General features: G+C 30.8%; 1 protein-coding gene across 4 annotated transcripts in view; it reads left to right on the top strand.

The window, feature by feature from the left end:
- The window catches only part of LOC106468235 (3'(2'),5'-bisphosphate nucleotidase 1-like), a 34,394-nt gene extending 20,586 nt beyond the window's left edge, over positions 1-13,808 (top strand). For 3 of the 4 annotated variants that reach the window (XM_022396569.1, XM_022396568.1, XM_022396567.1), the window contains 4 exons: positions 708-799; positions 4,187-4,207; positions 10,187-10,387; positions 11,413-13,808. In XM_022396569.1, the coding sequence (XP_022252277.1) occupies positions 708-799; positions 4,187-4,207; positions 10,187-10,387; positions 11,413-11,673 (575 nt within the window). In that variant the 3' untranslated portion in view covers positions 11,674-13,808. The remainder of the gene's footprint in view (positions 1-707; positions 800-4,186; positions 4,208-10,186; positions 10,388-11,412) is intronic. The other variant, XM_013928649.2, reaches the window with a different exon arrangement.
- Positions 13,809-14,140: the final 332 nt, after the last annotated feature.

Below are 14,140 nucleotides of genomic sequence, written 5' to 3' on the forward strand. Positions count from 1 at the left end.
TTAATATTTACTTTTGAATTAAGAAATTGAGTAATGAAATAACTAAAATTTGAATTATAATCTACAGTTTGATACCAAACTTATTGACATAAATTCATGAAATAGTAGTTAAATAATATTTGGAATATGAGTCAACAAACGAGATGACATGGCTTTACGCCCATGACCCATCTCAAAAGAGTTAGTAAAACACTTCAGAATTCATATTCCTCATTGTGTTTCAGTTGACTGTTTATTAGAAATCAAATGATTTCTCAGAAATGTTTTAGCTAAAATATAGGTTTATGCTACTTTTTTACACTTTCATAGTTGAAGATATAGGAACATTACATTCATCTTCTGGTTAAGAATTGGTTTTCTTAGATTAATGGCAAGAGATTCTAGAATAGTTACTATTCTTCCAGGAAATGGAGGATGACATTGAGAAAATTGTAGGCAGGCAGAACACTGACTTTTTTTTATGCTGTAGTTGTTAATACTACTGGTATTGTAGGTTTTAGCATTACAGTATTATGTTATATGACTACAGAGTGTTTTAGTGATTGGTCCAATATATCTCTTGTTGCAACTCTGGCACATGAACACGTATACTACTAACAAGGTATTCAGTAGATGTTGCTTGTCTTTAAAGTTGAAGGGCTCTTTTAAGCTACACACATTTAATTTGTGGAGATGAGTGCACTCTAACTATGGCTTATGGTGTTTAGGGCTTCTAGACCATGTTACTGTGCTTGTCGGGATAGCTGTGAATGGAAAGGCTATAGGAGGAGTGATACATCAACCTTATTATAACTATCAGGTAAGAATAAAGGAAAGTTTCTGGTATGTGTCACTGTTGTTTTGCTGTCATATATTACTATTCCATTATTTCTTAATGTTCGTACTTATGTGCTTAATGTGTAATGAGTAGCATTATCAGTTATTAACTGCTATCACATATACTAGATGTCAGTTAATAATCAATCAAATTCCCAAAGTTTATAATATTACATGTAAAGATGGGCAATTAATGGTAGTTGTTAGTTGATTAATTGGTGTCTCCATTAATCAATTAATACAGTGTTCCTCAAACCATGGTATGTATAAGCAAAAAAAAAAGTTGGCACTTGTGCTGCCATATACTTGCTTTCACTCTAGTCAGTGGTTCAAAATTAATGTGGCAGATAGCCTTAGTAGCTGTCATTAAGAAAGACAAGGCCAACAAGCTTTGTGACAATACTTAATTACTTGAAACGTTGGAATAGTTAAAAAATAGTAGTAATTGGAAACCCTAATTTCAGTTAATCTATTTAATCATAATTTCAATTAATCAATTAGTTTTTGTAATGCTAACTGATGTAATCATTGCTCGTAGGTGATTGATTATATCAGATAATCAAATAAATTGTGTAGCTCTAATTACATGCACTTTCATGAAACACTGAAATTGATGGATGTATTATATGAAAAAACAAATATGATAAAGTAGAAGGCTCATTAAGGTTATTCATCACTCACTAAAACAAATTAAAGGAAATATAACCAACTCATTAGACAAAGCTTTATAAGAACCCTTGTTAACAGGACATACTTCTTTATTAAATGTTTGGTTCGAGCTCCTTTTTTGCTACCCTTTTTATTTTCTAGTCCTCTATGCCACCCAACAATGTGGTCTTGATGAGTCCACTGGACCTACTAACAGGAGTCTGGTATTTTCTCCAGTTACAAACTTATCTTCCCCACCCTAGAGTTTACTGGTCGAAAATGCAGACTTTGTTAACCTAGGCCCAATTCTGATCTGATATAATAGTGGTAAATATGACATAATCAGTATTGTATTATTGTTATTTGTTTTACTTTTGAAGTAAGAAAAAAGGCATGAAGTTATCAAATTTAAAGTAAATAGTGTTTATTTATGTTTGCATACACAATTTTCAGATATTAAGGGTATTGAAATTTATGTCAGAAGCTCTACTAAGTAGTATAACAGTAATGTCTTTTACTATATTAGGTATCAATCCTCTTGAACTTTGATTCACAAATAGTTAGCTATGAAATATGAGGTTAGAGTATACTATGGAGTGGGGGTGGTAATACTTGTCCTGTCATTTTTGATGGGCTATACGCTAGTCCCACTATAAGATCTGGTGATCCAGTAAATAGAACTGCTAGTGGTTCCACATTTACCTATATAGTAAACTTGAAGATCTTAGCTGTATATGAATGACTTCTAACTTTCATTGTTTGATCTAATACTATTACTACTAACATTCCAATAAAGATAAGTATGATGGCGGGACTGATTTTGTCAGACCTTAGTGTTTGAAAGTTGCATTTATCACTACTCTGTATCCTTCCATAAATATGTATGAGTAACATACCTTGGACAAGATGAAAGTTATTTATACTGTAATGTGCTTTATTAACTAAATTCATCCTATTTAGATAGCTGTATTCTTTTGGATTTTTGATTGCTAGAAATAAATTTGCTATTATTTTACTATATTTTAGGGTTATAGTTCTTTTATCTTATTATTAAATATCACCTACATTATAAGATGCATGTGTTAAGAATTTATTCATTTTAGTAGAAATTAAAACCTCAAAGAAAATGTATCCATAAATCCTGTAACAAGTTTCAAAATTTTAATTTGTTTATTTCCTTTCATGTGAATCAATTTTTATTTCACGCTTTTCAACCTAGGCTGATTATTTTAATATCTAGATTCACTGATAAAATATGACAAAACATAGGCAAAATGGCAATGATTAAATTGTAATTACATAAAAGTATGCATACAGAAGTTTACACATTTTACACAGTGTTCCAGAGCCCATGCTGCCATTAATCACAGTTCATTCTGATGGTCATAATTAAATACTATTGCCTTCATTATAACAAATTTCAGTAAAGAATGACAAGGTTAGTCATAGACCAGCTATTTTGATGGACTGTCCACTGTATGTGGACATTTACTTCTGAGACCACATTTAAGCAGACCAAAGGCACAAAGCATTTTTGGAGCTCCATGGGTGACTTAAGAGAAATGTGGTTAAATAGGAATGCTGTGATTGTGATTTCTCTGAACCATCTTTTTTCATGAAAACAGCCAACAATTTGAGGTGGTTGGAAGATTTTGAATTTTTGCCATTTGAATCTTCATTAATGCCAAATTTTTGTTATTGGTATTGCGAGATATACAGTGGTTTTATGGTCAGAGGATTTTCTTTTGTAACCCCATCCTTCACTTTGTGGATTAAGATATTGCCTTGTATTACTGACTTAAAGGCTCAGTTGAGTGAGTTGATCCAGTGAGAACATTAGTGGTTTCTGTTTCAAAGTTTTGTTTTTGGGTCTACTTAATTTAATAATCTTGTTCTGTGAACATAATTTTCTAAAAATTCCACATCATTCCAACCATACATCTAACCATTACAGCACTGAATGGTCAGAAAATCACCCTTAGCCAAATATTTGTGCTGAACATGTTACCTGTGGTGCCACAGCTCACGCACCACTGCATGAGCATAAACAAGTAACTTATATAAGCTGGAATTAATCCTCTATACTAAAAGATCACAAAGGTATCTTTTTTGTGTATTAATAGCAGATTGAGAATTATTTAAATTTAACAATTTTTAAATTGTTGTATCTCTGAATATAAAATATAAAAACTACAAGTATATTAAAAACCACATAAATAGGATTGAAACTTCTTTAACTTAGAATCAAGTTTCCTCTTTCTTTCTTTTTTACTAATTTCTTTCCAATTTTAAGGAAAATTTACTGCAAGCTATTATTACCTTCCTTTACCAAAGTTCAAAAAGTTGTAATGGTTGTACCTACATAGCAATTCTACCCACATACTTATAATTTTAGAAAAATATATGAAACCAGTGGATTCTAACATCTTTTAATTTTAATGTATTTTATAATTATGACTAATTCCATTGCTATGTACATACCAACTTTTTTTTTTAGTGAAGATATAAAATAAAAAAAAATTACACTTTAATAAAACTTTATGGACTCTGAAGTTTTGCTGTCTTTGACCACAGTGGTATAGTAAACAAATGTTTATTAAATTATTATTTACTTAAATTGATCAATCTACTTGTTGGGAGCTGCAATAGCAGGTTTGAATATAAGGTTACTAAAGATAGCTTACATGTGAAAAGTGATAAGTTTGTTTGCATTTTATTCAAGCGTACAAGGGAAAACTACCACGTAAGTGTCTTTCTTTTTGTTTTAAGATTTTACCTGGGCTTTGTTGTTAAAGAGTAACAAATTTCATTTATCTAGGATCTTGTAAGCCATGTTTCTTGAAAAAGAAATATAGCATACTAGTAGCTTCTTATTTTTAAATGTACCAACAAAATTTGTTATTATAGATATTGGAGTTATGAAAAGTCACATGTGGATTTTATTGAAAATAATAACCTTACAGTATTTTCTGAGATTATTTTCTGGAGTTGAAACTAAAACTAAGATGATATGCAAGATGTGTTACATGTACATGTATGCTTCCAAAACACTTCTAGCTTTTATTATTTCATGTCCCCTTGGGAAAAGTAATTATCATAAGCTAAATCTACATTTTGTAGCTTAAGATAATTCCTCAGTTTTATTTTCTATAGATCTGTAAATTGAATCCTGCTTGTACAAAAGATAGTAATAACTGTGCTCCTTATAATTAATCATCATTTTAAAACTTTGTCTTGTATATATATGAGCTGAGTTTTAAGTTAAACTACTTATGTCTGAATTTGCATTAGAAGCTAAAGAATCAATAAAACTGTAACCACAGCCCTGGAAACACTGGATGATACCTTCATCATCTAGCTATACAAAGACAACACCATTGATAATTTTCTCAACCTTGTAACTTCCAAAATATAAATAAATATTCAATTTATTGTCCGGACTGAATTAGATTACCACTCTTAAACATCCTATTACATTGCCATGAACGACATCTTTCCACAAAGTTCATAAGAAATTAACCCATATTGTTCAGTACCTGTCAATTACCATTCTTAAGAATCCTAATACATTACCATGAACATCTTTCCTCAAACTTCATTAGAAACTTACCAATATTTTTCAGATCCAATCATCTGCCATTATATTAAAACATAAAATTTACAAATGGGAGCATAGAAAATGTCCAATACCCAGGGTATAAAATAAGAAATGTGTTACCAATAAACTTTTCAAGCTAATAATTACTCCAAAAGGTCCATTTAAACAGTTACTAGAACCTGATATGTTGTCACTGATGCCCTCAGAAGAACCTTTAATTACTGTTTCCCTACTATTTGCACTTAATCTAAGCTACAAACAGAATAATTTGCAAGAAATTTAAAATTAGAGTTGTTTCACATCTGGCAAAATCTTAGAAGTATTGTGACATGAACAAGCCAACCTAGAAATCGTAATAAATAAAAAAACTTGTAATTTATGGTGCCTCCTCTAGCTATACAGTGTAGTGAAATTTATATTAGAGATACAGGAAGAACAATGAGTTGGATACTATAATAAAGAACATGCAACAAGACTTCTAGACCAGAAATATCAACCATAATTGAACAACAACATGGGACTTGTTTGAAGTACACAATTGTAGATACTGTTTAATACCAGGAAAGTTAAAGAAGCTCTCAGAATAAAGATGAATAAAACAACAGACAAATGAGATCAAGGCATAGAAAAAAAAAACAGTACGTAGAACTACATTCTGTAGAAAGTTGATAAAAGATATACTTACATAATTTAAGGACAACATGAGACCTACTGGTCCATCTCACCCACTATACTAAACTCTAAAATAAAATACTTAAGTTCAGCACTTATAATTCAAATACTTATTAAGAATTCCCTTAAACTCTTGTGCATTAACTGCATCTACACATGATTAAGCCAACCACCCTGTTAGAAAAGTAAAGCTGTCTTAGCTGAATATGACTCCTACCCTGCCAGAATTTTTATGAAAAGAGATGATGCATCAATACTATCAGTTACATTAATATTCATAAACACCTTTATCAGTTCTCTCTAACTTTTCTTTTTTTTATAAGAAAAAATTTCAGAAATCTTAACCTGTCCTCATATATTAATCTTCCATCCCAAGTAACTTCTTCTAAACCCTTTCCAACAATTCAATGCCCTTTCTAAGGTAAGGGGCCCAAGACTGAACACACTGTTCCAAATGTGGTCTAACCAATGACCTATACAATATTATAACCCCTTTAGACTTGTTTTTAGTATATCTGTAAATTAATCATAAAATCCTATTTGCCATACCACTAGTATCATTACATTGGCTTAAGACTGATGAACCAAAACACCAAGATCCTTTTTTTTTCTATAGCTTTGTTAGAGTTATTCCCATCACAATTATACTTGTAATTCAAATTGTGATATTTCACATGCCGTATCATGCATGTATTATAAATAAAAGCCATGTGTCATTTATTTACCCAACTCACCAAATAATCAAAATCCTTTTATAAAGCAGTAGCATCCTCCTCATAGCCAGCAACACCCCAACACTTTAATATCATCAGCAAATTGTAATAATTTATTGACCTTTCCTTCATTCATGTCACTGGTGTACTCGATTGTATAGTATATAAAAGATGCACCCATATTTCAGCAAAGAACATTTAGGAAAAATACATTTTTTAACTTCACATATTAGGTGCAGGAGGATTTTCAGAGGCTTTTTTTTTCAGAGGGAAAAATGTTTTATATGGCATAATATATGGTAAATCAAAAAGAACAAAGATCCTAACACTGTGCCCTGAGGTACCCCAATTCTGACATTAATCCAGTTTGACTGAACTTCATTAATAACAACCCTCTGCTTTCTTCCATCTAGCCACTTTTCTATCCAATGAGCAAATCTATTGTTACCAGTGTCACATTTTGTTACATCTCTGGTCATTTGTTAATTTTCCGTAGAAATTCCTACCGAAGAACTTCAGCGATACAAGTCCTTTCTTAAATAAAACTAGTTCATTTTTTCTCAGTTCAACTTTGCAATACACTTAATTTCCACAGTCACTTTAACTTAAACACACACACTATAATTCACAACGATTCACACGCTTTACTTGTGGTGCCTACCGCCCGCTTGACTCAACTATACGTGTCTATATCTTCAATCTCTCTATCTGTGATTCCAATTCCGATTAATTCTCTCGCTTTATTTGCTGTGCTTATATACAATAAAAGCGCACATCTAGATTGCACTCACCTCTTCGTGAATTTTCTAGATACACATCACTATCTTCCACACCTGCAGTTATAACTTTTTTCCTCATGATGACTAATCCAAACTAGTTTGGCATCAATCAGTAATTTTGTAAGCCAAGAATTTTTACACCTGGATGACTGGCCCAGTTGGCAACCATATAGAACAAACATGTTTTTGCGATGTGGATTTAAATTTGTGACACTCAGATTGTGAGTCAAGTTCCCTAACTACCCGGTCATGCCTTGAACAAGCCTTTTATGTGGCACCTTGTCAAATACTTTCTCAAAATTCAGATATACCAAATACACTCCTGTACCCTCATATAAATAAAGAGTAACCTCTTTAAAAAAATGTCAAAAGATTACCAAGGCAAGATTTTCCCCCTATTGAAACCATCATGACTATCCATCAAAATTTTGAATATTATTAAAAGACCTAGCAAAGCATCTTTCATGAGACTTTCAAAAACCTTCCCATCGATGATATAAGACTAATGTGGCTATAATTACTTAGACATTTTTTGCACCTGCCCACTATTCAAGGAATTAGAAAAAATAGTAACAAGTGGCTTGCATATCCAATCCTTCACCTGTTTCAAAACCCTTTTGTGAATATTATCTGGCCTTGGAGCTTTATCTTTCTTTAAACTTTCCATTTTTTCTTTCCTGAACAAATTCAGAATTAATGTAATCATCTTGTTCAATATTGCTTAAACCTTCATTAGCAGAAATTGAAGGAAAAAAGAAGTTAATAACCCAGCTATCCCATAATCATCAAATACTACCCTTTCTGTATCATGTTTCATAGGCCCTACTACCATCCAAATATATTGCTTACCCTTGATATATTTAAAGAAATCCTGACTATTAATTTTTTCATAGTTTTTTATTTCCCAATTTCCAGTTTGACCATTTCTCTTGATTATTCTATAATCTTCAAAATTTCCCATCATTGCAGTCAATTTAAAATTTTTAAATTTATTATGCTTTTCTTTAATTTTATCCTTTATACCCTTTTGTCAGCCAACCTGTTTTTTTTCTTACTTACAGCCACTCCTTTTTTTCTGTAAGGAACATATTTCTATTGAATAATCATAAATTTGTTTTTAAAATCTTTCCACATTTAATGAGTATCTCCAGTTAATTCAGTTTCCCAATTTACATAAGATAATTTTGAAATTTGGAACCAAAATATTATTATTCCTTATCTCCATATGCAGTAAAACATAAAATATAATTGAGCAGTGATCACTTGCACTCAGATGTTCCCTAATCTCCATCCTGTCAACCATTTCTATATTAGATGTTAACAATATATCTAAAATAGTATTATTCCTAGTAAGTTCTCCAATCAATTAGCAAAGAAAAATCATATTGAACAGTTTTTAAAAACTTGTCTACCTCGTGATTTGACTCTTACATTTTCCAATCTATATGTCTGAAATTAAAATCTCCCTGAATTATAACTTCATTAACAGCTGGATCTTTTATCTCACTATAGAGTTTCTTATTAACTTCATAATTTTCATCTGGTGGTCTGTAACAAATTTCAACTAAAAGCCTTCTCCCCTTATAACCATTAACAGAAACTCAAACAGGTTCAACCTCATTGCTGTTAGCTTTGATATCTTCAACTTCAAAAGGCTGTAACTCACATTTTACATAAAGGCCTCTCCTCCTCCTCTTGTTAGTACTCTATCCCTATTAAACAATCCATAACACTGTATTTCAAAGAAATTTCTGTCATCAAGAATACCTATCTTTAACCAGGTTTCAGTTATTTCAATTATCTCAAAATCCTCTGTTCTGACCAGTGTTCCAAAATCATCCGTTTTATTTCTTATATTGCTAGCATTACTGTAATTACAGTTTAGCCTACCATTAAAACTACTTTTGTACTTTGTTCCTACACTATACAATTCTCTAAATCTTACTCTTCTTTATTATTCTGGTCCTCACCACTGACTAGTACTGCTTTAAAGCTGCCCTTATAGTTGAGTTAATAGCCCTTACAAACAAGCTTGCCTCTACTCTATTTAAATATAAATCATCCTTTCCTTTATTTATCAACTCTGGAATGGATTCTTATAATCTTGAATATATTTTCTAAATATTTATCCACTTGAACTTCCTTATATAAGTGAATTTTGAACTGCAAAAATATTTTTACAGGTGCACAGTTTGTGATCAAATGCATACTATGAAAAACCCTGAATAATACCTTGTTGAATAGAACTGTGTAAAAGGTTGTGGCATGTGCACTTTGACCCCTACTCTGCACAAAGGGTTAAAGCAAATACAAAATGGTATTACATTGTACAAGTTGTTTGCTTTTCTTTTGTATTTTCTGTAATAATTATACTAATGATAAATTGATCATTTAATTGCATTGCAATCGCTTGTTTTTTATGACTACTCCTGTATGTGTGTAGAGCTTGTGCATTTCCATGTTTAGTTCCAATACTCTATATAAGTATATGTATTTTATTTTTATCATTTATGATGATTTTTTGAATTTTTAATTTGTATATGGATTCAAGTCTAACCTAAATCTTATAAGATGGGCTAAGCCTCATGAGTTGTTATTGGAATTACATCCTAAAAATATTGATAACAGTAGGGAGATAGACACCCAACTGATGAATTAATGCCATCTAATTACCATATATTTTATTATCTGCATTATTGTATAACTTAATTACTGTTTTTGGCCTATGTAGGTAGATATGCTTTGATCAAAGCTTTTGATGGTAATAGCATTAGTCAGTTAAAATTTAAATAACCCTCTTATAATGAAATTTCTGTCATTAACACAATTACATTATGTTTATAAGCTTTCTTAAAAGACTGCTTTTTTAGAACGAAAGATCTTAACATTGGTAAGACCTTCACAGTCATTCTTATGAGGAAGATAATCTAGTCAATATAATAAATATTTACATTCATCAGGTTGAAAAAGATGTCTACAAACAAGGGCGTACATTATGGGGAATGAATGGTATAGGAGTTTTTGGAATAGAAAAAAAGGCTCCATGTGAGGGGAAACGCATAATAACCACAACACGTTCACATTCAAACAAGAATGTTAACTTAACCATTGATGCTATGAAGCCTGATGAAGTTTTGCGTGTTGGAGGAGCTGGTCACAAGGCAAGAAAGGATTTCATTTGATTTCAGAAAATAATTAAAAAATTGTCTAATACAAACAGCAAGTTTCTAAAATAATATATATGTAACATTTAAAAGTAGTCTTACTAATATTTCAATATTAGCATTAAAAGTTACTAAGTTTAGATTGAACAAAAGTTTATCTTCTTTTCATGCTTTATCTAAAATCAAAGATTTATTTAGTTTTGAGAGAGTAATGCAAATAATTTCAATGATTAAATGTGGTGGACCAACTGTTCCCAGCCAATAACTTTCTTTTTTTTTTGCCACTCAGAGTAGTCCAGGTTCATCCTTCTACTAAATTGGTAGTTCAGTTAGTTGGGCTATCATCTAGGTGTTTTTGGTAATCAAAACTAGTAACCACTTGTTTATGAAAGAAGTACTTTATTGTACATTTGGTGGGAGGCTAATTACTATTTAGTAAAATAAAACTGCATAATAAACAACCTTTGTTATTTTAATATATCTTAGTTAGCAGAAAATATTTTTATAATAAAAAGATTTAAATAATTTTAATTCATTCTAGTGTTAACTGTCTTAACAGTAAAGTACAATGTATTAAACCATTAAACAAGGAAATATTTTTGAAGTGGTTTATCAAGTTTCATCTTTAGAAACTCTACATTACAAACCAATCAACAAAGATAAAGCTTTGGATATTTCTTTATTCAGTCATGCTTTAGATAGTTCTTTGTACAACTAAGTCTTACCATTTATGAAGAAGTTATTATTTTAGTTTTCACAATTTTTTAATAATTTACCTGCATATAAACTGATAAGAATTGTGATCTTTATTGTTTATTATATAAGTAAACTGAATTGAAATATGTTTTAAAGGGAGAAATTTATATCATTGTACATTGGAAAGGCTTAATTACTCCTTGTTTCAGTATACAATAAAACTACATGATAAACTGCCTTTGTTGTTTATGTCATTTTAATGTATCTTCGTTAGCATATGCAAGTTTTTGTAATAAAAAGATATAGATTATTCCCTGTTTTCTTAGGTTCTTCTACTTATTGAAGGAAGGGCTCATGCCTATGTTTTTGCCAGCAAAGGGTGCAAGAAGTGGGATACTTGTGCTCCTGAAGCTCTTCTGCATATTCTAGGTGGGAAACTGACAGATATGCATGGGAATAGTTTGGAATATCACAAAGACATACAGTATTTAAACTCTGGTGGGGTTCTAGCCACTTATGATGCTGCTGTTCATGAATGGTATAGAGAAAGAGTTCCAGAGGAAGTTAAGAAGACATTACCCCCTTGACTAGTTTCTAATTTATAAAGTTATCTCTTTTTGAAAGAGAAAAATTAACAGGTGATAGAATCAGCCTCAAAACTATTTGTATGTCAATTGCAAATACAAATTTGTGTTTAACAGGATTATAATAATTTAAATTGTGATAAAATAGTTAAGTTTTAAAATTGAAAATTTGTTTTAATTAAACTTATCAATATAAATATTTGATGAAGCTTAAATTTACCTGTAGGGAAAGACATGCAAGGTTAATAAACAAAACTGATGTTGACAATATCTGAATTGCTTGTGATGAAGGTAACTTTCAGTTTAATAACCAGTGTTTCAGAGATAAATTGTATTTTTTGGCTGCTATATAATACCTGGAGTAGCAATTTATTAAAATGGATGATCTGGTAATTAGACTACACAACTCTCCATTTCCCATTTACAAACCAGGTTGTTCATTTTAATAACACTCACTTACATGCAACCTACCAACTGTTTTGTAAGTAATATTTTTCTGGGATTAATCCATAGAAAATCAATAGTTTTTGCTTAAAATAGGTATGAACTGTATTCCTGAAAGATATCCTGCACTGAAGTTAAAAATATTCCTTCCAATTTTTGTTACTCTTACAAAAAATATTATACAGCAAAGTCATCATAATAATTATTTGAAGATTAGAAAATATTTGATTCGACAAAATAATTGAATAACAGTAAGGGCACCAAACTGATGAAACATTTTAATCTTTATAAGTAAGAACAAAATAAAAGTATATTTCATTAGCTATATTCAGTACTGAGTTGATATTTAGTTTTGATGTAAGGTGGTAGCTTGTTCTGATTGGAAATTAATATTAAATACATTTCTCTGTACTGCATCATTGTCATTTTAGATGGAGAACCGTAGCTGGTAAACTTATGTCATTCAGTAGTAATATATGTGTAATATCATTAACTTTTCTTTCAGATATGCCTATTGGGCCAGTAAAGAACAATGTATTATAAATTTTCTTGTGGTGTAATATCACACCTACATAACACTACTGAATGTCATCACTCTACCAGTTAAGGAGTTTTACATCCTAAGATTTGTCTTATAAATGACTGATGTAAAAAGTGTTTCAACTTATACTTGTATGTTATATCTCTCATCCAGTCTGATGAATGCTGGTATTGAGCACAAGAGTGGTTGATGTGCTCTTTAAAAACTTTTATTTGTAAACCCATATTAAACTAGTAAAGAACAATGTGAATAGATTATCAGTTTCTTACTGTGATGAAACCAAGCATGGCCCAGTAGTTAACATGCTGGACTATGTAGCTGTGGTTCCATGGTCTGCATTCTGTCACTGTACTCTGTGGCCATAGGTATCTTATAAGAGTCACAGTCAAAGTAATGCTATTTGGTCTGACAAGAGCAGACCAAGAGTTTGTTATGGGTGGTGCTAATCTATCACCTCAAAGTTAGGGATGACTAGCAAAGATGGCCCTCATTTAGCTTTGTGTGAAATTCAGCAAAGTGTGATGAAATATGACATACTTATTTTACTGTTATACAGTCATTAGTTTCATTGATTTATTAACTTTTTTCTGATTTGTTTATTGTATGTTATGCATGTATAACCAAGAACTCATTTATGGTAATAGTATTTTAAAATAGTTGAGAACTGACAAACATCTATGTTAGCCAACATAGTTTTTAACACCATTGAAATATAATTTCTCATTATCATGAATAGAAATACCATACTGTAAGCATCAACCATTACTTCAAAAAAAAAAAAGCACAAGATTATAACATATATTTACCATGACCAAAATAACCTTTTTATTAATTAAAGGTTTTAGAAGTATTTGCTTTGTGGAATATTAATAACAGGATTTGATTTTTTAGATTGATCAGAGGTACTGAATGTTTTAAGAAAGTTCAAATTTGAAAGCATATTGAAGTAACAGTAGTTATAGTCTGCATTTTAGTTCAGAATTCCTTTAGAAAGAAAGTTGCTGTAATATCAAATGTAGTTACTTATCTTAAAATATCTTGTATCTTCAAGGTAATCAGTTTTGTTTGCACTGGAAATGTTTGCATAGCATTCATTGTATCTTGGTTGCAATAGTATCTTTGGTGATGGGAAATAAATTCGAATTTACTTCCATTTTGTGTGTAGATTGAGTATTTTATTTTTTTATTTTTGTTCTCATTGCTAATCAGAGGAGGGTTGCAATGGAAATGTAAAATTAATTTTTTTTAATATAATATTTTGAGATGCAGAATTCTGATTCCCTACAGTTAATATTTAAACTCCTGAATTTCACTTACAACTTTAAAATTTTATGCAGCTTCCCTTCTAAACCATCAGCATAATTCAAGTTGTATAACTTCTGTCTGCCAATGATCAGCCCTGGTAAATCCTCAATCCCTCTCAGGATTTTCTCACTGTACAAGTTAAACAAGTCAGGTGAAAAGACACAGCTTTACCTCATGCCT

This window comes from Limulus polyphemus, unplaced genomic scaffold (genome assembly GCF_000517525.1).
Source record: "Limulus polyphemus unplaced genomic scaffold, Limulus_polyphemus-2.1.2 Scaffold2927, whole genome shotgun sequence".
NCBI lineage: Eukaryota > Metazoa > Arthropoda > Merostomata > Xiphosura > Limulidae > Limulus > Limulus polyphemus.